Source organism: Bos grunniens, chromosome 21 (assembly GCF_055505025.1).
Source record: "Bos grunniens cultivar Pamir isolate PY7600 chromosome 21, Bosgru_T2T1.0, whole genome shotgun sequence".
NCBI lineage: Eukaryota > Metazoa > Chordata > Mammalia > Artiodactyla > Bovidae > Bos > Bos grunniens.
The window spans coordinates 13,182,425-13,207,834 of NC_141185.1; the positions used below are offsets into that span (position 1 = coordinate 13,182,425).

The 25,410-nt window shown below is 54.1% G+C and overlaps 1 protein-coding gene across 1 annotated transcript in view; it reads right to left on the reverse strand.

The window, feature by feature from the left end:
* Nucleotides 1-25,410, reverse strand: part of RIN3 (Ras and Rab interactor 3) — a 136,251-nt gene that overhangs the window by 19,738 nt on the left and 91,103 nt on the right. The window contains exons 4-7 of the mRNA XM_086363179.1: nt 22,839-22,911; nt 15,899-15,990; nt 6,926-8,500; nt 4,143-4,451 (exon numbers count right to left, since the gene is read on the reverse strand). Coding sequence (XP_086219305.1) covers nt 4,143-4,451; nt 6,926-8,500; nt 15,899-15,990; nt 22,839-22,911 — 2,049 coding nt within the window. The remainder of the gene's footprint in view (nt 1-4,142; nt 4,452-6,925; nt 8,501-15,898; nt 15,991-22,838; nt 22,912-25,410) is intronic.

Sequence of the window (25,410 nt, forward strand, 5' to 3'; positions counted from 1 at the left end):
CTTCTGGAAAAGAAAGCCTGGTCCATGATCCCAGGCCTCATGTCTGCAAGTTCCATTCCATCCCCCGCCGCCCCCCCCACCCCCCACCCCCGCCGCCCAGTCCCAGCACGTTGCCAGCAGCCATGCCTTGCGGGTACCAGTTACTATTGCCAGCATTGTGTAATGGGAAAGACAGGTGGGTGGAGCTTCCTCCCTGGACTCGAGGGGCTGGGGCAGGGTGTGGTGTAGGGGATGTGGCGTGATGGGGAGAAGGGCTTTTTTCTGCTAAGAGCAGGTCAGTGGTGAAGGCCAGCAGCACCCGAGCTGGACGTGTGCCCTCCACGGGGTTGCTGATGCTCCCAGGGCTTCCATGGGGCGCTGTGGGTCTGTGGACAACACTCTGGGTAGCAAGGTGCTGGAAGCCTCTGGGTTGAATGGGGATGGGGATGAGGGGAGTCGAGGTGGGGTAGGAGGTGGGGAGCTGGGGTGGATGTGAACAGAAGGCCCGAGGTAGAGGGCCTGGTCCTAAGATCATGGCAGGTTCAAGTCAGAAGAGAATTTAAGAGATCTGGCTGAAAATGTCTACTCATGAGGAAACATCTGACAAACACAAAATGAGGAACTTTCATGACAAAGAAACAGTGAGGTGGGGGGTGGGGAGGGAAACCTGTATTCCTTAAAAATGTCAATGTCACAGAAGACAAAGAAAGGCTGTGAAGTTCCAGATTAAAGGAGACAGCGAAATGCGATCCCTGCCCTCCCCCTGGATCCTGAGCTGGAGGAGGAAGTGGTAAAGAAAGCCCCGTCAGATCACTGACTGCCAGGAGTACAGAAGGTGCCGTGGAGAAAAGCACTGTATTGATGTAAAATTATGAAGCAGACGAGTTTAATGTGGTTGTGTGAGGGAATACCCCTATTTTTAGAAGTATTTGGGGTAAAGGGCCAAGCTGTATGTAAACCTACCCTCAAATGATTCAGGAAAATATTACATATGCACAGAGAGTAAAAATGATAAAGCAAATGATGTTTAAGATATTAGCAGTCCACAAAGGGTATGCGGATGTTTCTCTTTTAATGAACTATTCCTGTTCTTGAAGTCTGGAATTATTTCCAAATGAAAGATTTTTTTTAAAAAACTAAAAAGTTTAGCAGTAGAACCGGTTATTTCAAACAGAATCCCAGATGGAACCCTGTGTGTAAAACAGCGACAAGCAGGGCTGCCTGGGGTCAAGCCCAGCCTCATGTCCCTTTGGTGGCCCCTGGGGTGCCTCCTGGAACCCAGCTTGGAAACCACTGAGTGGGTTCAGCCTCCACGTTTTAGGGGAACCTGGTGACAAGGCAGCCATTCCTGCAACCTCTCATCCACTGGACGCTCACATACATATCTGGTCGCATCTGAGCCTCACCACAGTCCCCAGAGATGTTCCCAGCCCCTTTGTAAGTGAAAAAATGGAGGCTCTGGAAGATTAGTACCTCCCTGGAGCCTGACCAACCGGGTGATTTCCAGGTCCTCTCCCAGTGCCCTGCATGGCAACCCGAGAGGCAGGCGTATCATCTACATTTTGTACACAAGCAGAGGCCCCATGAGATTCAAGTCCAGCACCGAAGCTGGGTTCCAACGCGTGTCCTTGAATGAACCCCCCACATCCCTGCTCTTCTCTTCACCTGCATCCTCCCAGGTGAAGACGCTGAGGCCCCGCGTGGGGCAGCCCCGGCCTGCTCAGGGCGCAGGGGAGACGGAAAGTCCACTGGTTCAGTGGCCAGTGCTCAGGCAGCAATGGCTACCCGAACAGAAAGCCATCTGCTCCCGGTGGAGCTGTTTCCGGTGGGGAATCTTCACACGGAGCCATGACCCTGCCCTGAATTTCTGCCTGGAGCTGGCTTCTCAATCAGCAGGGATATTCTCGTCTCCCTGCACCCCCAGCCCCACACCCGCCAGCAAAGGCTGAGGACAAGGAAGCTCTCAGCATCCTTGTTCTGCTTGGTCTTTTTCAGGCTGAACTCTGACTGCGTCTCTCTAGCAACTGTCCTTCTTCTCCTTCACATTTAGCTTTTCCCTCCCCCATTCCCTGCCCGCTGCTAAGTTTTCAGTAAGTAAATTCACTGTCAGCAAAACTCATGGTGTTTGAAGTCACTGCCAAGACACTGGGTGTTTAAGCTAAAGGTTTCTGAGTCAACGGGGGACTCGCTGAGGATGCAGCTGCCCTTTCCAGGCCCAAAGCTGCCTCCTTGATAACATCTCAGGGTCTGTAGAGCCCTTGGCCCTGACTTTGCCCCAAGCCCCCGCACGGCAGGGAGAATGACTGCCCAAATGAGTTCAGGCGGGGGGAGGTAATTGTCCTTGTTAAGTGCCGGCCACTGGTCTGCATGCAAACTGCAGGCTAATCTAACTCCCACAACAGCCCCATAAAGTGATTCTAGTTGGGCCCATTTAACACGGGGGAAACTGAGGCTCAGAGCTCTGACATAACCTTGCACCATACCCCAGTCTCACACACACGCTTTCTGTTGGTCTGTGGCCATACTGGCTTGCCCTTCTCCAAGACAGATGGATAACCCCACCCTTCAAACAGCCACCACTGGGCAAGCCCACTAGGCACTATGTGTGGCAGGCTGACATTTTACACATGCTATTTCTAATATTTACAAGTGACCAAGTGTGGCTTCTGAAATGTTAGGGGTCTGAGTTTCTTTGTAAAACAGCTTCCAGAGATGAGGGAACTGGGTCCTATAAAGGAGTTAAGTAAATCATTCAAGGTCACACGGGTAGTAAGTGACAGATCAGGAATTTGAACCCATCTGTATGGCTACAGAGGTAACAGTCCTTCCATTCTCCCTTTCCATGGCTGTCATGTACAGTTACACAGGTTGCTTACTGTACAAGGACATCCAGTTGAAGGGGTAATCAGGGGATGAAATGCAGCCACAATTCTGTTCACTGAGGTGTGCACCACAGTGCAGTGATGCCTGTCCTTGTCTGCCCGGAGCAACGCTGTGGTAAACTGATTAAAAGTGATCCCAGTGATTCCCTTCTCAGCATCTGGACTCCTTGCTTTGTTCCTTTGCAGCTCTTCTCAGCATGAAGGGAAGTCTAATTCCTCACCCTTTAAATCTGGGCTAGTCTTGTGACTCAGTGAGTCAGTGAAATGGTTCAGTGTGGCACTGTGCTAGTTCAAGTCCAGACGGAGAGACTTTGCACTTGGATCCCAACTACCACCGTGGGCACACGCTTGGGCTAATCTGCTGCAGAATGGTGGCCCAGTCACCCCCTTTTCAGACCAGTCAACAACCAATCAACCACCCAACCTATAAGCAGGACCATCTTAGCCCAGCCAGCCTCCAAGTGACCCCTCACACAGACCCTCAAGCCAGCCCAACCAAGCTCAGGTACACCTGACCAGATCAGGGTAAATGCCCAACTGACTTCTGTAACTGATTTCTGTGGCCCTTAAGGGCTGAACTGTGTTCTTTCAAATCCGTATGTTGCAGACCTAGGCCTCGGTGCAGGGGACCTTATTTGGACATTAGGTCTTTGCAGATATAATTAGTTAAGATGAGGTCATCCGGGAGGAGGGTGGGCCCCTAATCCAGTATGACTGACATCTTTATAAAAAGGGGAAATCTGGACAGAGATACACGCACAGATAACACACCATGCAAAGGCTGGAGTGATGCTGCCATAAGCCAAGAATTCCCAGAAGCTAGAGGAGAGGCTTGGAACACACCCTTCCCTACAGCCTTTAGAGGGAGTAGGGCCCTGCTGATACCTTGATATCAAAAATGCCAGTCGCCAGAACTGTGGGCCAACACATTTCTGTTGTTTAAGACACTAGTCTGTGGAACTCTGTCACGGCAGCCCTAGGAAACAAAGATAGTGCCTTTTCCTAATTCATACAGAGGCACAGTGTGAGCTGGATTCCTTGCCTGCTTCCAGTGTGGCTGCCAATCACGGGTCTCCTCCCAGCCCCCAGGGAGCACAGGACGTGCCCAAGAGTTCCACTACTCCCACCCTAACAGATCTCTGAATCTGGGACAGCTTCTCCCGTGCCTCTCAATGGCTCTGGAGTTCTTGAGGGGAAGGGGTCACAGCCACACACAGCATCGCTCGTCCAGGGACCCAGAGAGAACTCGCAGCCCAGGGCCCCTCCCGGCTGCCCACCTACCTGGGTTGCCGAGGGCCATGGAGTCGTAGATGAGTTTACAGGTCTTGAGCAGGATGGAGATCTTCTTCTCGGGCGAGTAGGCCTTGTGCATGCTGGCGAACTTCTGCAGGATCTTCTCCATGACGGGCACCTCTGGCACGCTGGTGGTCACGCCCAGGTCGGTGGTAGTGGTGGCCAGGATAACCAGCTGGTTATCCTTGAGCTGCTGCAGTGAGCTGTCCTTGCTGTGGATCTCATGCAGGCATGAGTAGATGGCTTCCTTCAGGGGCTTCAGGACACACTTGTACAAGGCAGACTCCACAATGGCTTCTATAGGTGAGTGAGAGCCAGAGGGTGGGGTGAGGAAACCAGCGGCAGGGATCCCGCCCCCAGGTCTTGTTGCCCAACAGTGTGGCTTCCCCATCCCTGGTCCCTGGAAGGACACACTCACAGCCCTGGCAGGTTCGGCCCACAGTTCTGCCAGGTGAGACTGTGTAGTACATTCAACAGAAAGGCACAATGCTAAGGGCACAGGAGCCCTCTGGGACCCATACGTGGTATCCTAATACTTTTCAGAGCTTGGCACAGATTTAACTCTCATAGGGCTGCCTATTCGTATACAATCTGAGAGGGTCCTATTCACATGGGAGTTGTGCAGTCTACAACCTGTGCAACTGTACCTGGAGGGCCTGAGGGCCCAGTAAATGTTTGACATTTAAAAAGTGTCAAATGTCAAATGTAGTAAATGTTTGACATTTAAAAACTGAGTTACTCTTTTTTAAAAATTATATATATGTATATATAATTATTATTACTATTTGGCTGTACCACAAGGTTGGGATCTTTATTTTCCAACCACAAATCAAACCTGTGCCCCCCTGCAGTGGAAGCATTGAGTCTTAACCCCTGGACTGCCAAAGAAGTCCCAGTAGAGTTATTCTTAATATGTATTTTTCAATTACGAGATCCATTTGCCTCTAGTCTCAAAAATACAGTATAGCCCAAACCTGATTTCTCATCATTTGCATGGCTACCACCTGGACCTGGGCCGTCATTATCTCTTACCCGACTTACGTTAATAGTCTCTTGCCCTGGCTTCTTTTAGTCCTTTACTCAACATAGCAACAGAGAAGGCAATGGCAACCCACTCCAATGTTCTTGCCTGGAGAATACCAGGGATGGCGGAGCCTGGTAGGCTGCCGTCTATGGGGTTGCACAGAGTTGGACACGACTGACGCGACTTAACAGCAGCAATAGCAACGGAGCAACCAGCATAATCGTGCTATGCTATGTTTGATCAAGATATTCCAGGGCTCAGAACCCTGTAATTGCCCCAATCCCTGGTGGCTCAGAGGTTACAGCATCTGCCTGCAATGCGGGAGACCCAGGTTCGATCCCTGGGTCAGGAAGATCCCCTGGAGAAGCAAATGGCAACCCACTCCAGTATTCTTGCCTGGAGAATCCCATGGACGGAGGAGCCTGGCAGGCTACAGTCCACGGGCTTGCAAAGAGTCGGACACGACTTCACTTTCTCTCTTTTTTTCATGCACAAAAGAGGCCAAAGTCTTTCCATGGCCCACAAGCCCCTCTGTGCTCTAACCCTGTGACCCTCTCACTCATTACCTTGCCTGCTCCCTGTGTTCAGGCTGCTCCAGCCACCCCGGCCCTCCTGCTATTCTGCCAACCTGCCAGGTTTGCATCTACCTCAGGGTCTTTGCACCTGCTATTCCCTTTGCCTGGAGGAATGCACATGGCTATTTGCATGGCTTATTCCTCCTCTGTTCAAACGCTATCTTATCCAAGAGGCATCCTGATCAGCTAGTAGAGTGAGAACTACTCATCTCTGATCTCACAGCATTCTGCAACATACATGTCATAATTCTTACTCAAAAGATGGATCAACTTAGGCTCTGCTGGTGCAGGTCACAGTTAGTTGGGGGCTGAGCAAGGATTTGAACCCAGGTCAACTTGATACCAAGGCAATGCTCAGCTTTGATTGACAATAGTGAAATATTCTTGGGAAGTCTTTTTGGCTCTACTCAATTTCTGGGGTAGGGTGGTGGGGGTGGTCTCGGCTATTGGCCCTGGTAGCAGAGGTCCCAAGTCCTGTCCCTGTAGAGAGACACCTAAGCTGCCTTATCTCTGGGAGTGAGGGAGGAGCCTCTGTTCTCATGACTGAGTCTCAGCAGAGGTCAGTCCCTGCTATGCATGCTTAGAGTTGGCCCATGTCTGGGCTTGGGGCGGGTTCTGGCTGTCTCGGTCCTCATCCTACAGCCAACCTCTTCTCCTTTGCTTCTCCAGCCTCGCCAACAGGAGAACGCATAGCTGCCCTTGCCTCTCTCACCCCACTGCTGTCTGTCCCTCCAAGTCCTCAGAGCCTCTGCCGCTGGAGGTGTGGTGACTCAGAGGCAGAGACCTGCGGTCAGCTTCCCCACTGCTCCTGGCTCCTGTGTGACCTTGGCCAAGAGCCTTCCCCTTCCAGGGCTTTTCCCCTCATCTGCAAAACAAGAGGTGCCCTCTCAGGTCCCTTATCTCTGAAGCCACCAGGTCTCCTGCGGAGACGGCCTCTGGCCCTCAATAGCCTCACATGTTACTGCTTCTTATGCCACTAATCGCTCCTAGCGACTCGTCTCCCTAATGAAACCAGGAGCATCCTGAAGGTGGGGGCTGGGCCAATCTATCTGGGTCCGTGGGCCGAATTCCGAAGGGAGAGGCAGAACAGTAGAGCGGTTATTCACGGAAAGGGCGGACTGTCTGGGATCATCCCTGGCCCCCGCCCGCTCCCAAGCCCTGCCCGGACCGACCTAGCTCCTCCTCGGTGTGCAGGGCAGGGTCCACTAGCGCCTTGAGCTCGGTACTCTGCAGCAGGTAGCTCTTGAGCTGGGTCATCATGGTGCGGATTTCCTGCAGCATTTCGGTGCTGGAGGTCTGCTGGGACATCATCTCCAGGCTGTACACTTTGTAGTCCTGCACTAGGTTGCCGAAGTACGAGCCCTTGTCCTGGGCCAGCTCCACCACCTTCTTGTACAGCTTGCGGTTGTTGGACAGGAAGGCGTTGAAGACATTGCTGAAGCTCACGAAGCTCAGCCGGTGGCGCGCCTTGCCCAGGATCATGGACGGCTTCTTCTTCATGCCGGGGCTGCTGAACTGCTCCAGCTCCTCCTCCGTGCTGCTGGTCGAGTACGAGTCCTGGTCAGCGGCCGAGGCAGGCACGCCCAAGCTGTCCGAGAGGGAGGCCAGGGAGCCCTTGAACTCTGGAGCGCTCTGGGGTCGGGCCCCTGCTGGGGCATGCGGGCTCTGATTACCCCCAGCGGGGGAGGCAGGACCTTGGATCTCTCCCGGCAGGGGACCAGGCGTGGGCTTCTCGGGGGCCTCTCCTGCTGCGGAGAGCTCGGCCGTCTCCTGGGGAGTTGGGAGGACAGAGGCCAGCTGCCGGGAGACCCGTTTCTTCCTGGGGGGCGGGACTGGGGCTTGTCGGATCTTCCTCAGAGGCTCTGGCGCGCTGCCCGGGTTGCTGGCTTGGGCTGATGCTTCCTGGCCTGGCTCTGTGGTTCTCTGAGGCCTGTCCCCGGGGGTGTCTGAGGTCCGCAGGGGAGGCAGGCGGAGCGGGGATGCCCTGGAAGGACCCCCCGGGTCCCCCTCTGCGGCCGCCCCCCTGTCCGGCTTCCCTGCGCTCTGGTCTTCCAGGGAGACCTTCTCCGAGATGCGGCGTCTGGGGGGAACCGCGGGGAGGCTCTTCTTCGTGGGCACTGGCGGGGCGGGGGTTTTCAAGGGGCTGGCGGCTGCCCCTGGCTTCATCTCTTCCTCCCTGAGGGGGTCAAGGCCTGCGAGGGGGCGTGGGAGCCTCTCACAGGCTGTCATGGGTGGCTGGCTTGGAAGCCCCGGAGGGCCTGGGGCATGGGGTGCCAAGTGGGGGGCAGATGCTGGGGGTGAGGGCGGAAGAGCCTCTGGAGGCGGGGGAGCCGCCGCCGGGGGAGAACTGGGCGATGGACTGGCCGGAGGGGTAGGAGCAGCAGGAGGAGGCCGGCTGAAGCCCGGGGGGTGCAGGGGGAGTGGCGGGGGAGGGGGCGCAGGGCGGCGGGGAGCCCACCTGGAGGTGGGTGAGGTAGCGTCAGGGGTGGGGGGCGCCGGGCGCGAGGGGCAGCTTCCAGCGGGGGGCTGGTCGGCCGGCGGGGCACGGTCACAGTCCTCGATGAAGATCGGATTCACAAACCACAGGCGGCCGTTTCCTATGGACAGCTCGATTTCACACGAGCAGTTTTCGGGATGGGCGGTGGACTTGAGGCTGGAGGCGGGGGTCGCTCCGGGGGCTGGGTCTCTTGGGGCTTCCGCTGGACTCCCACCTCCTCGCCGGGGGTTCAGTGAGGAGTCCCAGAAGCCTGTCGGAGAGGAGAGAGGGAGAGGCGGTCAGTCCCCGAAGCCGGGCCCCTGCATGGACCAGACCCGGTGGTGCTTGCGGGCAGCGTGGGGGCAGGGCCGAGGGAGGGCCCGGCGGCGAGGTGTTTGCTTCACCCTCTTGAAAGTTGTTTTCCCCTCCTGGACTGTTTTAAACCTCTCCCACCACTTCCTGCCTTGGGAGGGGAAGCCCCACGCCGTCCTCCCCTGCCGTGCCAGTGCCGGGGTGGGGCCAGGACGGTGCTGGCGACAGGCTCAGCACCTCGGTCCTGTCCCCTGGCATGTGAGAGCTGCCCGAGGGGCACCCATGACCTGGGGCGCAGGGACGTGTGGACATGGAGTCGACGAAGCCCAGAGCTTCCGTTGCTGACCAGTCGGGGGTTCTAAGGCAAGTCTCCAGACCTTCCTAGGCCTCGATCTAGAATGGGGTCCCAACAGAGAAGGGACTTTGGGCCTGTTTTTGGCCACTGCAGTTGTCACAGCAGGAATAATGAATTATGGATGGTGGCCAGTGAGCTCAGACCTGACCATCCAAGGTGGGGAACGCCTGCCCACTGCAAAATGATGCCACCTCTGGTCAATCTAGCTGCTAAAGCAGGAAAATGCCCTCTTGCCCTCAGCTTGGAGAGCTTGAGCTCCTGCACTGCTGAGCCCCCAGCACACGCCTTTCTCTTGACTCAGCCCATGGCTGAGGCCACCAGAGCAGGCCTTTCCCTCTCCAGGTACTGATGGTCAGAGCCAGGCTTGTTCTGGGTAAGGGGCATGGGATGTTCAAGTCGGGGGTTGACGAGATCACAGGAGGTCCCGACCTTTCGGTACCAAGCCCTCTGGAGAACCTGATGAAAGCCTGGGATGCTCCAAGAAGGGCCCCAGGGGCACGTTTTGAGAACAAGGTCAGAGGGCTGGCAGGTCACTGCGAACTCATTCAAGCAGTCCCTTCTGCTGAAGAGGAGTAGGGAACCCAGGTCTTGTCCAAGCTATTAATTTTAGAGATCGATAGTGCCAATTCCTTGTTAATGAGGCCAGGCCTCCAGTCTCTCACCCAAGGCTCTTTACCTCCGGGAAGGAGTCATCAGTAAGAAAATTACCAAAAATAGCATCAAAGACAATACCAGGAACAAACATGTGCTGGATCCTGGGTGTGTGGGCTGCTTGCTCTACTGTCTCAGGGTCTCTGACCACAGGCCTCGGGTGTAAGTCCTCAGGTTGTCCCCATGTGACAAATGAAGACAAGAGACCCAGAGAGACGAAAGGTCACCAGGTCGGGGAATGAAGGAGCTGGGGTTTGAACTAGGTCGCACTAGTTCTGAAGGCCGGGTGCTGGGCTGATGTGTTACATGCGTGGCCGCCCTTCATAGAACTTGTGACACTTCCCATCCCTATTGCTCTCCTGGCCTGAGTGAGGGGCGAGGTGGCGTATACCCCAGAGCCAGGGTCGGGGTAAGAACACAACAGATTCTCAACACTGGAAGAAAGGAGACATTGCAAGACAGCCGAGGAGTAGGGAACCCAGGGAACCGAGGGCAGCTGTGTGTGTGTGTGTGTGTGTGTGTGTGTGTGTGTGTGTGTTCATCCCAAGGGATAGGCACTCTCAGGGGTGTAGGTGTTCACCAGCTTGCTGGCCAAGGAGGTCAGAAACCCGATCAAGGTGAGTGATATGTAATTCAAGGACAGCAGGGCTGCTGAGAAGCTGAGAGAGCGCCATGTGCATCCCTCTGGGGTGGGGCCATCGCAGAGGAGCAGAGCAGGGCTCATGGTGCAGCCCCTTAGCGGGCAGAGACTCCATGTTTAGAAGTGCTTCGGCCAGATGTCTACACTGTATCAAAGATGACAAACTTTCATGTGACTTTCCAATGTGCGCCCCTGCCAGTCACTCCCTGAGGACACAGGGGGCCCGGCATGGGAGGGTGTGTCTTCAAGCTCTCCCATCATCTACAGGGGTCGGGGGGAGAGCTGTTTCTCATGGCCGCCTGTGCCTTGTGCTTTGCTTTCTTGGGCAGCTACTGACCCCTCCGTGACCTGTCCATTCTCCTGGGTACTTTGCACAGTATTCTTGGAAGGCTTCCTAGCAAGAAGCAAGCAGGCAGCCAGTCTGATGAAGGGACTGGGCAGCAGCCCCATAGGTGAGCTGAGGCTCCCAAGGCTCATCTCCAAGTTCCTGAAAGACCCTTCGGGAGAAGGTACAAGTCACAGGGCAGGCCATCAACAGAACTGCCCACCTGTGCCTGGACATGCCCATTACTGCTCACCCAGATCATGGCCATAGCCTGCCTCCGTGTCCCCACTCTGCCTCCAATTCTACTCCTCGTGGCTCTATACTGGGCATATCGTAGACCCTTGATTGCTATTTGTTCAGAATCACTTTCGAGCCTTTAGCCTGGCATTCATCCCCTGTGGGATCCGACCCTCTACACCTTCACCTACTGAATCTCCACCCCAGTCTCTCTGCTGCTCACTCCTTCCTGAACACGCCATGGGCAATTCCACCTTTGGGTCTTGGCTAATGTTCCCTCTGCTTCGAATGTTTTTCCTACCCTCTCCACCTGGCAAACTCCTTCCTACTCAACCTTCAAGACCCAAGTCAAATGTCACCAGTTTGGTGGAGCTTTCCTGACACTTTCAGGCCACACCTACACTCCCCTGGCTCCCCTGCCCTGGTGCACACTGATGAGGCAGACCAACCCTAGGACTGTCCTCTGGTTTCAGCCTGGGCCTGGGAAGGTGTCTAAAGACAAGGAGTAAAGAAGTGAGAAAATGAGAGGTGAAAGGCAAAAAGGAGAGCAAAGAGCTCTGTAAGTAATGGACCACCAGCCAGACCACCCACCTCAGGACAGCAGTGGCGGGGGGCAGGGGTGGCGTGGGGGTGGGCGGCAGGTGGGCGGCAGGGCGGGCATCACAAAGGAAAAAAGAACACACTTTCCACCACTCAGATCTGCATTTCTACACAAGTGCAAGAGACGTGGGGTTCAGGGAAATATGTCCAGGGGCTGGGTGACTGGGACCTGCTCCCCTGCCCCTAAGATAGGCCTGGTGGTTACACCCCGCAGGGCAGAGGCCTCAAAGCCAAGGCCGCTCTGAGAGGTGGGAGAGCTGGGATCCAAGGAGCTACACCCTGGGGTCTGGGGGCCTATTAGGGAACTCAAGTCTTCATGCTTTTTTTTTTTGAAAAAAGGAAGTAGGTAACTTTCTCTGCAGAATGCCAAGGCCAGGGGAGAAGCGGAAGGCTGTCGTGCAATCATAGTGGTTGGTTGCGGCCGTGGGCGTCTGCGCCTAGCGGCACCGGGCCAACCTCGGCTCAGGGGCCGCAGTTCCCCTAAGGGCCCGAGCCCTCTCCTCCTGTGTGCCGCCCCCAGACTGTGGCCGACGTCCTGCTGGCCCTGTGGCCTCCTGTGTCTCAACTGGAGATGCCTCCTGCCAGGCGTCCACACCTATAGTCCTCAGAGGGCCTTGGCCAGGCCAGGTGCTGGGCTCTAGACCCTGAGGACAAGTGTGACAAAGGTTTCACACTTGAGAAACCCCAGGCTACTGGCAGAATGAAGAGGGCATGAATAAAGGCAGCCAAGTGTTCCAGATGCCATGGAAACTGCTAGAAAGTCTGAGATCAGTGGGAGAATGTTTCTGTGATATCCCAAAGGTGGGCTGTTAAGACAATCATTCAAACTGGACTTTCCAATGAATTTTTGACAACTAGGAAAGTTCTCATTGTATAACATAAAGGCAAAAGCAAGTTACAGGCCAACTTGGAAGAGTTATAGCACATATTCTCTTTTTAAACATATTTTAGAAATATAAAACATATACTCACTGCGAACATGTCTGAGAACCTCTGCAAGTCTAACTTGCTTTCTCTAGATTCCTTTTGTACTGAGAAGAATTAACTGCACGCAGTTTAGTGAACTGCTCCCTGTGTTAATTCTGTGGTCCCAAGCTTCTACCTACAGAACCCTTTTGAATGCTGGCTTTTCCAAGGCCAGGCTCAGACTTTCCTATATCAGCTCAGGAGCAAACATTTTGGGCAATCACATGGTACTGAGCTTGTGAGTCAATAACCCTATTTCAGCACCATCATCTCTGTCTGAACAGCAGGCTTGTGCAATGATCTGGATATTTATGACACTCGATTCATTTTGTAAAAAGTGAGTAGAGTGCCAGAAAAAGAAACATTGCTGATACTAGTTACAGAAAGCACAAATGCCTCATAAACGTATTCCAACGACAAGGTCATCAGATCGGTATGTGGGGGCAGATGTCAGAGCCCCACGGATGGAGGAGTTGGGAGCGGGAACCAGGGGTTAAGGAGGCTGAGCTGTGTGCGGAGAAGAGCATCCGCTGCCTGCAAAGCTGGGTGGACCCTCTGCTCCTATCACGGAGATTCCCTGGCCTCCTTTTACTAAATCCCCTTTTATCTTAAGCTATTTTGAGTTGGTTTCACTTCTTTGCCACAGAGTGCCTTGCTTAGAATGTGTGATGCGCTGGGCACCGTGCCTGGGGCGTCCGGCCCTTATCTTTGCTTATTCGTCACCGCTGCTGCAGCTGAAGGCCGGGGCAGTCTGCACATCTCAGAGCCAAGGCTTCTGGTCTCTGATGGGACGTGCCCTTTCAGCTCTGGGTCTCTATCCTTTCTGGGGATGAACAGAAAAATTAGCCCTTCCTCGGCTCCAGGAAAAACTTATCCTGGTGAGCCTCACTTCCGTGCTTCAGCCCTTGGGGACACCAGGCCTGATCAGAACCCTCTGGTTCCTAAGCTGCAATGTCCTCAGGTTTCATTTAAATCCACTTCTCAAGGAAGCGGAAGCTGACACACGACCTGAACTGCCAGCTGCTTCTCAGAGGCCCCTCCCCGCTCACGTCCTCAACCTGCCCAAGAGGTCAAGCTTGCCCGGATAGAAGGGCTTGTCGATTCCAGAAAGGAATATGGTTCTCCCTACAGGAGCAGCTTGTCTTCCACATCCATCCCCAGGTGAGAGAAACCTGGGGGTCCCTGGGGCACTGGATCCCAGGGGCACCTGCCTCAACCCACCTGCAGTGAGGCTGCAAACCAACCCTCCTTTCGGTGGTAAGCCTCCCAGATGGAGTGCATGATCTCACTTGCCCTTGAACTTGACCTCAAAGTCAGCCAGCAACTGCTCATTGCACAAACAACTGAGACGCTCACGAGGTACAGCCAAGGGGCAGCGGAGAGCTGTGCTGGGAGTCAGAAAGCTCTCGGTGTACTTCCCAGCCGTGCTCCTCGCTGCCTGGAGCATCTTGGACAAGTTTCCTGGCCGTGCTAAGACTTGATTTTCTATCTTTAAAATGGGACTGCAAGGATTACCCAAGACAGCGCCAAGAGAGTGCAGGGCAAGTGTCACCTCTGCCGTTTTAGCCCTCGGGAGGGGTGTCGTTTGGACTGTATGAGTTACCAGACGCTCACCCATCCCATGGACTTCCCAGGTGGCTCAGCAGTAAAGCATCCACCTGCCAACGCAGGAGATGTGGGTTCGAGCCCTGGGCTGGGAAGATCCCCTGGAGAAGAAAACAGCAACCCACTCCAGTATTCTTACCTGGGAAATCCCATGGACAGAGGCGCCTGGAGGGCTACAGGCCATGGAGTTGCAAATAGACACGACTGAGCATACACACACACACACACCTATCCCACACCCAAGCTTCTGGAAGAGTAAGAGCCCAGCAAGTATAAAGTCTGAGGCCCAAGCTTAGTGTTTATTCCCAACATCAACTGCAAACTGGCCCCAAAGTTTATGAACTGGGTCAACCAGACCTAGGAGAACCCGGATAGAGTGACGGGGCACCACGAGCTGGCGGGTGGAGGCTGGAGCCTAAGCACCCAGCCCTCCGTGGATCCCATGACCCTAGACACGTCACTCAACTCCTCATGTCTGTTTTCTCTGTCATAAAGTGGGCATCACAATATGACAACCTGCTGTACTGGGCTGTCTGGAGATCTAATGAGTCAACGCAGGTGAAGAGGTCAGAGCACGGTTATTGCTCATTAAACCCGAGGGCCTGCCCTCCTCCTACTTCCTGGCCTTTGACCACGAGCCGCCTTGTGGCAGCTCTTTCTCTATTGTCCAGCGGCCCCCCGGGGGGTGGACAGTGATGGGCCTGAGAACCAAGGGGCATCTCCTCGGATCCCAGGTCTGCCTCTAGTTTCATCTATGCCTTGGTCCTGCCCGCTCCACCAACCTTTCTTCCATTTGACCAGCACTGCTGAAAATGTACCAGTGGGCTCAGCCATATGTAGTGCAGGTTCCTGGGTATGGTTTGGCCTTTTAAAATTTTTTTAATTAATTTATTTTGGGCTGTGCTGGGTCTTTGTTGCTATGTGTGGGTTTTCTCTAGTTTCGGTGTGCGGGCTTCTCACTGCAGGGGCTTCTCTTGTGGAGCATGGGCTCAGTAGCTGTGGTTTCATGGGCTTAGTTCCCTCCCACCGCGTGGAATCTTCCCAGACCAGGGATTGAACCTGCACCTCCTGCATTGGCAGGTGGCTTCTCAACCACTGGAACAGCAGGGAAGTCTGAGTTTTCTTTTTTTTTAAAGTTGACATTTAGTTGATTTACAATATATTAGTTTTAGGTGCACAATATCATGATTCAAAATTTTTATAGACAATAATACTCCATTAAAGTTATTATAAAATATTGACTATATTCCCTGAGCGGCTTAGTCTTGATAAGGACTCATTAACTGCTTTGTTCATAATGTGACCTGGCCTCTGCCTAAGATGGGGGCCTGCAGGGGTGGCCAGCCTGGCTTCCTGGCGGCTCCAGCTTTGGGAAGCATGGGCTTCCAGAGAAGGGCCAGCATGGTGAGGCCATGTCAGAGGTCAGTGCTGACTCAGTGAAGCCCATCGCATGGAAAGGGCCCAGGAAGTGTGAGCTCTTCTTACTATTACGTAGAAGGGCTGGGATCAGAAACACTCTTGTCTTTTACTTCCCCCTACCCCAAATCCCTCAAAAGGTCAGAAGGGTAAGTGGCAGGGTGGGTGTGCTAAGTCACGTGGTTGGGTAGGGAGCGGGCCAAGGGGGCGGGGGGCACCTTCAGTTAATGATCATGGTCATGCTGAGACGGACCCTGGTGTTTGGTTTGGCTTCTCTCAGGTCACATTCTGATGCCAGGTCAGCCTGTGTGGGCCCTAACCAGCCCCCGCTCCCTCAGACCCAGCAAGGCTGTGCATGAGACCCCCTGAAAGCTGTTAAAGCAGCCACTCTGAAAAGTGGGAGTGTCTCCCTGCTGGGGGGCTCGGCACCTGGGGCAGGGGAGCAGGTGGTCCCTTGGGAGCTGGGACTCAGGATCCAGCTTGGGCTCAGCCTGAAAGGCCCCTCGGGATCCCCGGTCCTACTACAGCCTGGTCTCCTGCTCTGACCCCGGAGAGGACTTACCCAGGCCCAGATTGGAGATGATCTCGAGGTCTGTGGAGCTGCAGGCTTCGAGGATGGCCCGGGGCAGCCTCAGCGTGAAGGGCAATAAATCTCTGCGGAGACACGAGGGGTCGGAGGTCAAGTCTGGGGCGGGTTCCGTGTGTCCAGTCTCAGCCCTGCCACCTCCCAATCCACAGCCCACGGAGGAAGAACCCGGCAACCCCGCTGGCTGCTGCAATTGCCACAGACTGGAAACTTCCCTGGAGCCAAAGGATGGAGTCCTAAGGCTGAGGGAGCAACCGGTCGGGTCCCAGTCCTGTGTCTCCACTGGACCCAGAGATGCTGAGACCTTCCTTGGTCATGGTGAGGGATGGCGCGTGGAGGGGAAGCCCACGCAGCTTCCTCTACAGGAGCTATTCTGGGGAAGGTAAGGGACCCACCCCCTCCGGCCCTCCGAGTCCTGCCATTCCACACTAAGGTGTGCAGCAGGCGCACAGACAGACCCTACCTCCTGCTTCCCCCCGAAACCGTGAGCGCACAGCTTCCGTTGAGCACACAGGCGCCCCCAACAACACAGTCCGCCAGCTCTATCTGCTGCCTTTGGTCTGAATGGCAGTTCATCCCGGGATCGCTTCAGAGACCCCCCAGAAGAGGCCTATACACCCTGCCCCCCTTTATTGTACAGATGGGGAAACAGATCAGAGAGGGCCTTTATGATCCCCTCTGGGATGTTATCTAAAACGATCCTACAATTTTCTGGACAACAAAGGGATGCCCTACAAGTTAATTCTGACACTAACTGCCTGGAATTAGCACTAACTAACTACTCCTTAATATAGGCTAAGGACTCAGTCCCACCATTTCGGACACCAGTCCCAGGTCACCTGTACTTCTGAGCAACAGGCTGTAAGTCAGGGGTTCTCATGACCCCTTCCTCAGGCTTGACAGTTTGCTGGGGAACAGCTCACGGAACTCAGGGCAACACTTACATTTCCTGGCTCATTGTAAGGATGCAGCCCAGGAAAAGCTGGATGGAAGAAGCACACAGGCAAGGTCGGGGCAAGGAGCTCCCCTCCATGCCTCTCTGGACACGGCACTTCCCGGCACTTCAAAGTGTCCATCAGCTGGGAAGTGGGCGGGCGGGGCTGGAAGTTCCCCGCCTTGGTCACTGGTCTTCCTGGTGACCAGCCCCATCCTGAGGCTGTCTAGGGGCCTCTCCTGTTTATGGGTTTGCATAACGCAGGTGTGACAGAAACTGGCACATTATGAATAACAAGAGACACCCCTGTCAACTCAGGAAATTCCAAGAATTTAAGAGTTCTGTGTCCAGAACCTAACTAAGGCCAAATACATTTTCTTCTACTATTACCTCCTAGTGGGTTGTTGGCCATGGATTAAAAGTACCAGGCACCATGTATATTATTAATACCTTATTAGCTCACACAGGCTAGCTTTCTCTTTCCCATAGGGTTTGGCACTCACCCCCACCCTGTCCAGGTCCTATAAATTTTGGGGCGACTTGGGGAGCGCTTCCAGAATGGAAGGCTATGAGACCATGTCTGCATCCCCCCATGCCTCGTGGCTCCATCTCCTCACACGTCCCGGGTGACTGCTGTGGTTTTGAAAGTCAACCACTTTCAAAAGGAAAGTAGAGGGGAAAGCATGAATTCCTTTCCATTAAAAGAATTTCTTTAAGTGAGAGGGAGAAAGAAAAAACCAGCATGAATTCTGGAATCGAGGACGCTGGTAAACCCCAGCTCTGCCATTCCTGGTGGGTGTCATTCCATCTCCTGGTCGGACAGGGGACATGATGCTCGCTTATCGGGTTACTATAGAAACCATGCAGCACAGCAGGGGAGCACCTAGTGGGAACTTGTTTCTTCCCCTCCTGCTGGGAGCTCCAGTCAAGGGTGCTTCGGGGCCTCTGAGCTGTGTGGTCAGGCTCCTTTCCTCTGTCCCCCTGTCCCCCTAACCAGGACTCAGAAGGCAAGACCGTGGCTCCTGGTCCAGGCGGCTGTGAAGGCAGCTCCAGACACGGTGATAACAGCTTCCTTCAGAGAGGAGGCCCAGCCCACCTCCCCCAGCTGCCCAGTGGAGGACGACAGCCTCGTCACAACACTGGGTGCCTGGCCACCTCCTAGAGAGGGCAGGAGGACCAAGGGGCTCCCCACTTCTTCATTTCGGTTAATGGCACCCATTTCACAAGGCTACTGACTCCTGACCCCAGGCTGTACTGAGGATCAGAGCTTGCCATCCTTGAAAAGGGGCTTGGCAGAGCATCTGGTATGTAGAATGTGCTTCAGGAACCATCACGCCTGCTTATGTGCCTGTGCCCACGATAAGAGCCCCGACGGTTCCCCAGGCTCCCCCTGCCTCCCCACTCCTCCCTGCAGTGACCGCCCCTACCCCGCCCGGTTCCCCATCCCCTGCCTGGGGTCTGGGTGGCTGCAGAGCCCAGCTGGTATCCACATTCCCCTTGTTTCAACCTCCCAGCCTCTGCAGCCATGTGGTTCTGCTCAAATGCAATCCATCTGTGAGCTGCAGCAACTCCCAGCACCAGGGAAGGAAGCCCTGCATGCAGCTCCTGGGCTCGGCGTTTCAGGCCTTCCAGGCACCTTATCCCCCACCCACATGTCCAGCTGTTCCCAGGAAGCCATTGCCAAGCAACCTGCAGCAGGCCCGCTGCCAGGCCTTCGCCCACGCTGTGTCCTCTACCCGAATTCTCTTCCTGCCCTTCTTTGCCTGGCCATCAGTGTCACCCCTCTCACCAAGAGGGTCTAGACTCCCCACACATGGAAGGGGAGAAGCTGAGCTGGGTGAACCGAGGCTGGCCAACTCCAGCTGCAGCATCTTCATTTATAACAGCAAGAAGAACATGCTTGATGCCTCCTGGAGGATTCATTCCAGACCAGGGGCTCTGTTAAGCTCCTTGCAAAGCATGGGACAAGGGTCACAAGCCTCATGAAGTGGGTCTGTAGTGATAACACCCCCTGCCCCACCCTTCAGCACCGTTCAGGTTAGAGAGAGCTCTGTGGGCAGCATCCAGTGTAAGCCCGATTCAACAGACGCCTGGTCCACAGAGCTGACTGGAGCAGTCACTGCTGCCGCCCCCTCCAGACACTTCAGTGTTTTTTACCAGCTCCGCACCCATCGTCCAGCCTCTGCGGAGTTTGCTCCTGAGGGCCGGCACCCATGACCCCCAGAGGCTTGTCCTGGCATACTGGAGCCTCAGCGCCTGCTCCAGTGGCCCTACAGAGAGCCACACGTGCCTGGGTGTGCTGGCCTGGGGGCACAGAAGTCCAGCCCCATGGCTTATGGTGGACCCCAAGGTCTGCTTTGTGCTCCGGAGCTGCTGGAGAGAGGGATCCACTGAGGCCAGGCACCCTGGCACTGGACCCTGGCGGGACTTCTCTCCTGTCCCCGTCCTGCATCCCACTGCCCTGCTGCTTCCTCCTTCGGGGAGGCCCTTGAATGCCCCCTGCACATGGTTCTCCTCTCCAAGTATGCCCCCGGGGGTCCTCGGCTAACTGTTAGTATCCTTTTCTTAGGAGCGGTTCCCAAACCTTGGTTTGCAGACAGGCTTATTATAAATGCAGATTGTGTGTGTGTGTTATAAATGCAGATTGTGTGTGTTATAAATACAGATTGTGTGTGTGTTATAAATGTGGATTGTGTGTGTGTGTGTTATAAATGCAGATTGTGTGTGTGTGTGTGTTATAAATGCAGATTCCTGTGCCCCACTCCCAGCCTGCTAGTCAGAATCCCCAGGGTGGGCCCTGGAAGTGTTAACCAGCTCCCTGGGTGACTATGGGACTCAGACTCTCTAGAACTCTCACACCATCTACCATCCAGCCAGGAGCATCAGAGTTCCAGTGAGGTTTGGGGCGGACACCGTGAAGCCAAATCTATGCCCTCCCACCCCAAGGACGGGCTGTGGTGGACCACAGCACGTGCTCCTAAGTGAGCACTGGAGAAGGACTGGCCTTCATGAGCCCATGTGACCGAACCAGGGCTGGTCCACACTCTTGCAGGGACTGTGCTCAGTGGACAGGTGCTGAGGCCACAGGGGCCCCGAGGGCCCATCAGGGAGCAGGCTCTGTCTCAAGCCAGGACTGGCCTGTATCACCTGGGTGTTTCAGTTTAGTTCAGTCGCTCAGTTGTGTCCAGCTCTTTGTGATCCCATGAATTGCAGGACACCAGGCTTCCCTGTCCATCACCAACTCCCGGAGTTCACTCAAACTCATGTCCCTCTAGAATCGGTGATGCCATCCAGCCATCTCATCCTCTGTCGCCCCCTTCTTCTCCTGACCCCAATTCCTCCCAGCATCAGAGTCTTTTCCAATGAGTCAACTCTTCGCATGAGGTGGCCAAAGTACTGGAGTTTCAGCTTCAGCATCATTCCTTCCAAAGAACATCCAGGACTGATCTCCTTTAGAATGGACTGGTTGGATCTGCTTGTAGTCCAAGGGACTCTCAAGAGTCTTCTCCAACACCACAGTTCAAAAGCATCAATTCTTTGGTGCTCAGCTTTCTTCACAGTCCAACTCTCACATCCATACATGACTACTGGAAAAAACATAGCCTTGACTAGACGGACCTTTGTTGGCAAAGTAATGTCTCTGCTTTTGAATATGCTATCTAGGTTGGTCATAACTTTCCTTCCAAGGAGTAAGCGTCTTTTAATTTCATGGCTGCAATCACCATCTGCAGTAATTTTAGAGCCCCAAAATATAAAGTCTGACACTGTTTCCACTGTTTCCCCATCTATTTCCCATGAAGTAATGGGACCAGATGCCATGATCTTAGTTTTCTGAACGTTGAGCTTTAAGCCAACTTTTTCACTCTCCTCTTTCACTTTCATCAAGAGGCTTTTTAGTTCCTCTTCATTTTCTCCATAAGGGTGGTGTCATCTGCATATGTGAAGTTATTGATATTTCTCCCTGCAATTTTGATTCCAGCTTGTGCTTTAGCAGATCTCAGAACGCGCCTCTGTGCAAGGCCCTGCCGGGAACACAAAGGCACCTAAAATCTGCATCTCTGGCTCGCCTCCCGTGACCTCTGGGCACTTGGTTCTGAAGATGGCTGCTCGTTCAGACCTCACAGAGGAACACAGCTCTAGCACTCTGGGGTTCTGTCTTAGATCCCCTTGACACGTGAGGTGACTGGGGCCGGGAAAAGTCGGGGGATTTGCCCAAGGTCACACAGCCAGGAATGGGCTCTCCACTCCTAGTCGACGGCCCTTCCTTGGCAACTTTCACTCCCGAGAGGTGGCCTTGGAGCTGATGCCCCTTCCCCTCAAACACAGGAGTTCCAGCCTCCGAGCCTTGTGACCTTCCCGTGGGTTGCCTGAGTGTCTGAGGGCAGGTGAAAAGCATCTGCTTTTCTGGAACGTGGAGAAACAGCAGCCAGAGGAGGAGCGGGTGGGAGGTGACAGTGGTGTCTGGTGACCACGGCTCCGGATCTCGCTTCATACAGATGACGTCACCACCCGAGCACACCTTCCTGTGGCCCAACCCACGGAATCAGAACCAGAGCACCTCCTGGGTGTCAGTACTATGCTGTCCCTTTATCTCATTTCTTTCTCCAGCATCTACAGCATGGGTGGTGTTCTCATTTTACAGGAGAGAAAGTTGAGACAAAAAGATTAGCTCAAATTCTGAGCTCTGCAATTACGTCACCATTCATTCATTTATTCACTCACTGGAAGCATCTATCTTGGGCCAAACTCTAGGCTGTCATCTCCACTAAGGTAGAACTTCTCAAAACAGGAAAGGGCCTGACTCTGAGAACCTGACCTGTCATAACATACAAAGGGCCAGGGAGCCCTGATGCTCGGCTTTGTGGGCCTAGAAGGACATGCTAGATCATCAGAATCACTGGAGAATGTACACAGGGGGACGGCTGTAGCAAAGACCACGGGCCTTGGCACTCCGCTTTGAATCTCCACCCTGCTATTTACCAGGCTCATGACCCTGAGCAACTTACTTCTCTAGTCTCAGCTTCCTCATCTGTAAAATGGAACTAACAAGAGCACCCCAGTGGTTAAGACTCCACACTTCCATGGCGGGGGGCACAGGTTGGATCCCTGGTTGGGGATCTAAGATCCCATGTCCTGCATAGAGCAGTCAAAAAAACCCGGGGAGGTGGTGGACTAACAAGAGCACTTAACGGGGTGGAACTGTTGGCAAGATTTAAGAAAATAACGGATATAAAACCCTAGCACCTCATTGAGTACCTGGAGAGCCCCCTACAGGCAGGAGTGGTTAGCATCTTATTATCAGCATCTCAATTCTGCCCACCGGGCCCAGGAGGGTCCTGGTAGGTGGGAGGGCTGTCCTGGGTTGAGTGAAGGCAGCATGAATGGTCTCTTTGAAGCAGGGAGAGGTGAGCCTGGGGGCCCCGGGCCCCAAGACATCCTGCCCAGCCCTGGTCAAATCCCTGTAGCGTAAGCCATTGGCTTCTGGGCACCAAAATGTATTTTTAAATTCCTGTTGACCTGCAACCAGTTCTGAATGAACAGAGCAGTTCTGAGGGTGGTTACAGACACACACTCCACCCAGCAGCTGCTTCAAAAATCACACGCTTTCTCCCATGAAGAGTATCAGCCCTTCCTGTTGCCCCTACAGGAAGTTCCTTCTAGAACTCCTCCAACAGGGCGGGTCAGGTCAGCACAGGACCCACCCCAAGCTGTCGTGAAAGCTGGAAGACAAGATGGTGATGGGCAGTGAGCCAAGGGGGCAGGTGGAGGTGAGGGGGGACCTTTAAAGAAAGAAAGCAGGAGAGCCGGCACTGCCCCCCCCTTTCATGGGTACGAGGGCGAAGCCAAGGGACTGCCCCCTCTCTGCATCCTGTGGGCTGCACCCTTCCCTTGGGGGCTCCCCTGTGACACCCCTGCCCCCACCCAAGATGCATGCACATCTGTTGCCATGAGATGCCCTCCTGTGGGGCCAGGAATACTCACCTACTGACACAGTAGAATGCGATCAGTCTGAAGATGTCCTCAAACACAAGAACCGAGCCTTCCAGGTACAGTACTGAGGAGAGAGGACAGAGGCTTGGATGAGTGTCCCTGTCAGAGGAGAGGGGGTGTCCCTAGGGAGGGTGGGTCTGCCCTGTGCTCACTTGTGGGTCACGGTACCTGCTGCAGGGCCCAGCCTGCTGCAGTCACAAACACATCAGCAGCCCATTGGGCCGTAGGGAGGAGAGACGTGAACTTCTGTGGTGCTAATCCTGAGATTTTAGTGAAAGTCGCTCAGTTGTGTCTGACTCTTTGCAACCCCATGGACTGTAGTCCATGAAGTTCTCAAGGCCAGAATACTAGAATGGGTAGCCTTTCCCTTCTCCAGGGGATCTTCCCAACCCAGGGATCAGACCCAGGTCTCCCACATTGCAGGCGGATTCCTTACCACCTGAGCCACCAGGGAAGCCGATTTCAGGGGCCTCTTTATTACAGCAACTGGTGTTAACTAGTAACACATGCACCATTTTGAGTGAAATAACACTGAAGATTCTAGATTGTAAAAGCAGAACTTGAAAACGTCCCGAATTAAACATTCAGGGTCATCTCCACTTGACAATTCTGAGGACTGTGGGGGCTAGCAGAGGATGGTTTGTCCCTGTTCTGCTTTAGCTTCCAGGAGATTCCTTGGTCCAGTGCGGCCACTGGCCTTTAGCCCAAGAATCCCTGGGCCTGTCAGAACCTCACTTGATTTGGCTGCACAAGTAACCCAAGAGGGAGGGTGACACCCATATTTTCCAGCTCTGACAAGGAAGACGGATTAAGGGAGAGAGAGCCCATCCTGGGTGGATGTGGCTCCATGGAGTGGCAGGGTGCCAGGATGTGGCAGTCAGGGCCCGAAGCCGGGGTGGACTGCCCAGAGGAGAGCATGGTACCACACCATGCCCTGCAGCAGAGCACCAGGGCCAGGGGCCCAGAGATGCTGAGCTGCTCACCAGGGGTCTTGGCAGCCGCCCACCCCCACGCCGCCTGACTCTCATCCCAGGGCCCCATGCACCCGACAAGTGATGCTCTCTGCACGTGGGACCCACAGTGAACTTTCCCGGGCATCAGAGGGCCAAGAAACATGTGTGCCTCACACTTCATTTCCAACTTCCTCAGGTTCTTCTGAGCATCCACGGGGTGGAGGTAGGTATAAGGCTGGAGCTGGGTCCCAGGTCTGGCTCCAACCTTGAGGTAGACAGTATGACTATGGGTTTGCCCCTTCCCCTCTCAGCACCCCAGTTCCTCTACGTGCAAAGGGAAGAGCCCTTCCAACACTAAGCACTCTTGTGTCTAGCTGACTGCAGCCTGCTTCCAAAGCCTAGGACAGCATTCTGCTGCACTGGTGATCTACGATACGCAAACCAACATGTTTTGTTCTAATAACTTTATTTTAATACTTTCCTTCTTTCTATATGCTACTGCACTGTTCTAAACAGTTAACATGATTTTTTTAAAAAGATCGTGCTTAGTCACTCAGTCCTGTGTGACTCTTTGTGACCCCATGGACTGTAGCCCGCCAGGCTCCTCTGACCATGGGGATTCTCCAGGCAAGAATACTGGACTGGGTTGCCATGTCCTCCTCCAGAGTATCTTCACGACTCAGGGATCAAACCCAGATCTCCCTGGGTTTGCACTGCAGGCGGGTTCTTTACTGCCTGAGCCACCAGGGAATTACATTCATCATTTATTTATAGCAAAGAGATCATGGTCTCTCATTAGGATAGATATAAAAATTTTACAAGAGAGTTTAAAGAAAAACATTAAGTAGGTTACAGTTCTTGGAGGTACTGGCAAGATGCCCATAAATAACAAGTCAGAGAAACATCAGGGCATGGAATTACCACCCTTTGTGAATGAATGGACATGAGGTGGTCCACAGCACCACCTAGTGGCACATCCGTGCATCACGGACCTTAGCAGCACCAACTGACCAAGGGAAAGTGAAAGTGAAGTTGCTCAGTTGTGTCTGACTCTTTGCGACCCCATGGACTGTAGGCCACCAGGCTCCTCTGTCCATGTTATTTTCCAGGCAAGAGTACTGGAGTGGGGTGCCATTTATAGGCTGGGGTCAAAAGATCTCCGGTAGCTGGGAGAGGTAGAGTGGATGCTCCATCTGTAAACTGGAGTTAAGACCTTTCTCATGAATCCTTCAAGAGGAATTAGTGGTGATGCACGCAAAAAGCCTAGCTTCTTTATACCGGGCCTGCTCCACAATGAGCAGTTTTCCTTCACCACTGAGACATGGTCTGACCTTTGCAGACACAGACGAAACCTTTAAGATAAGCAGTCCCTTCCTCTCCTGTGCCCCTACGACTTTCTACAAAGCCCACAGTTCCTTTAGACTTAGTTTATCCCCACTCTGGTCCCTTCCTCAGGAGCAAGGACCAGGGCTCATCCATTTGTGTGGCTGGCGCCACGCACAGTTCTAGATATAGTGGCCCAGTCCCCTTTTTACTGTGAAAACAGTAGATCTGTCAAAGCACAAGGGAGGATCAAGGTCATGTTTGTTTCTTTGTAACCAGGCCTCTTC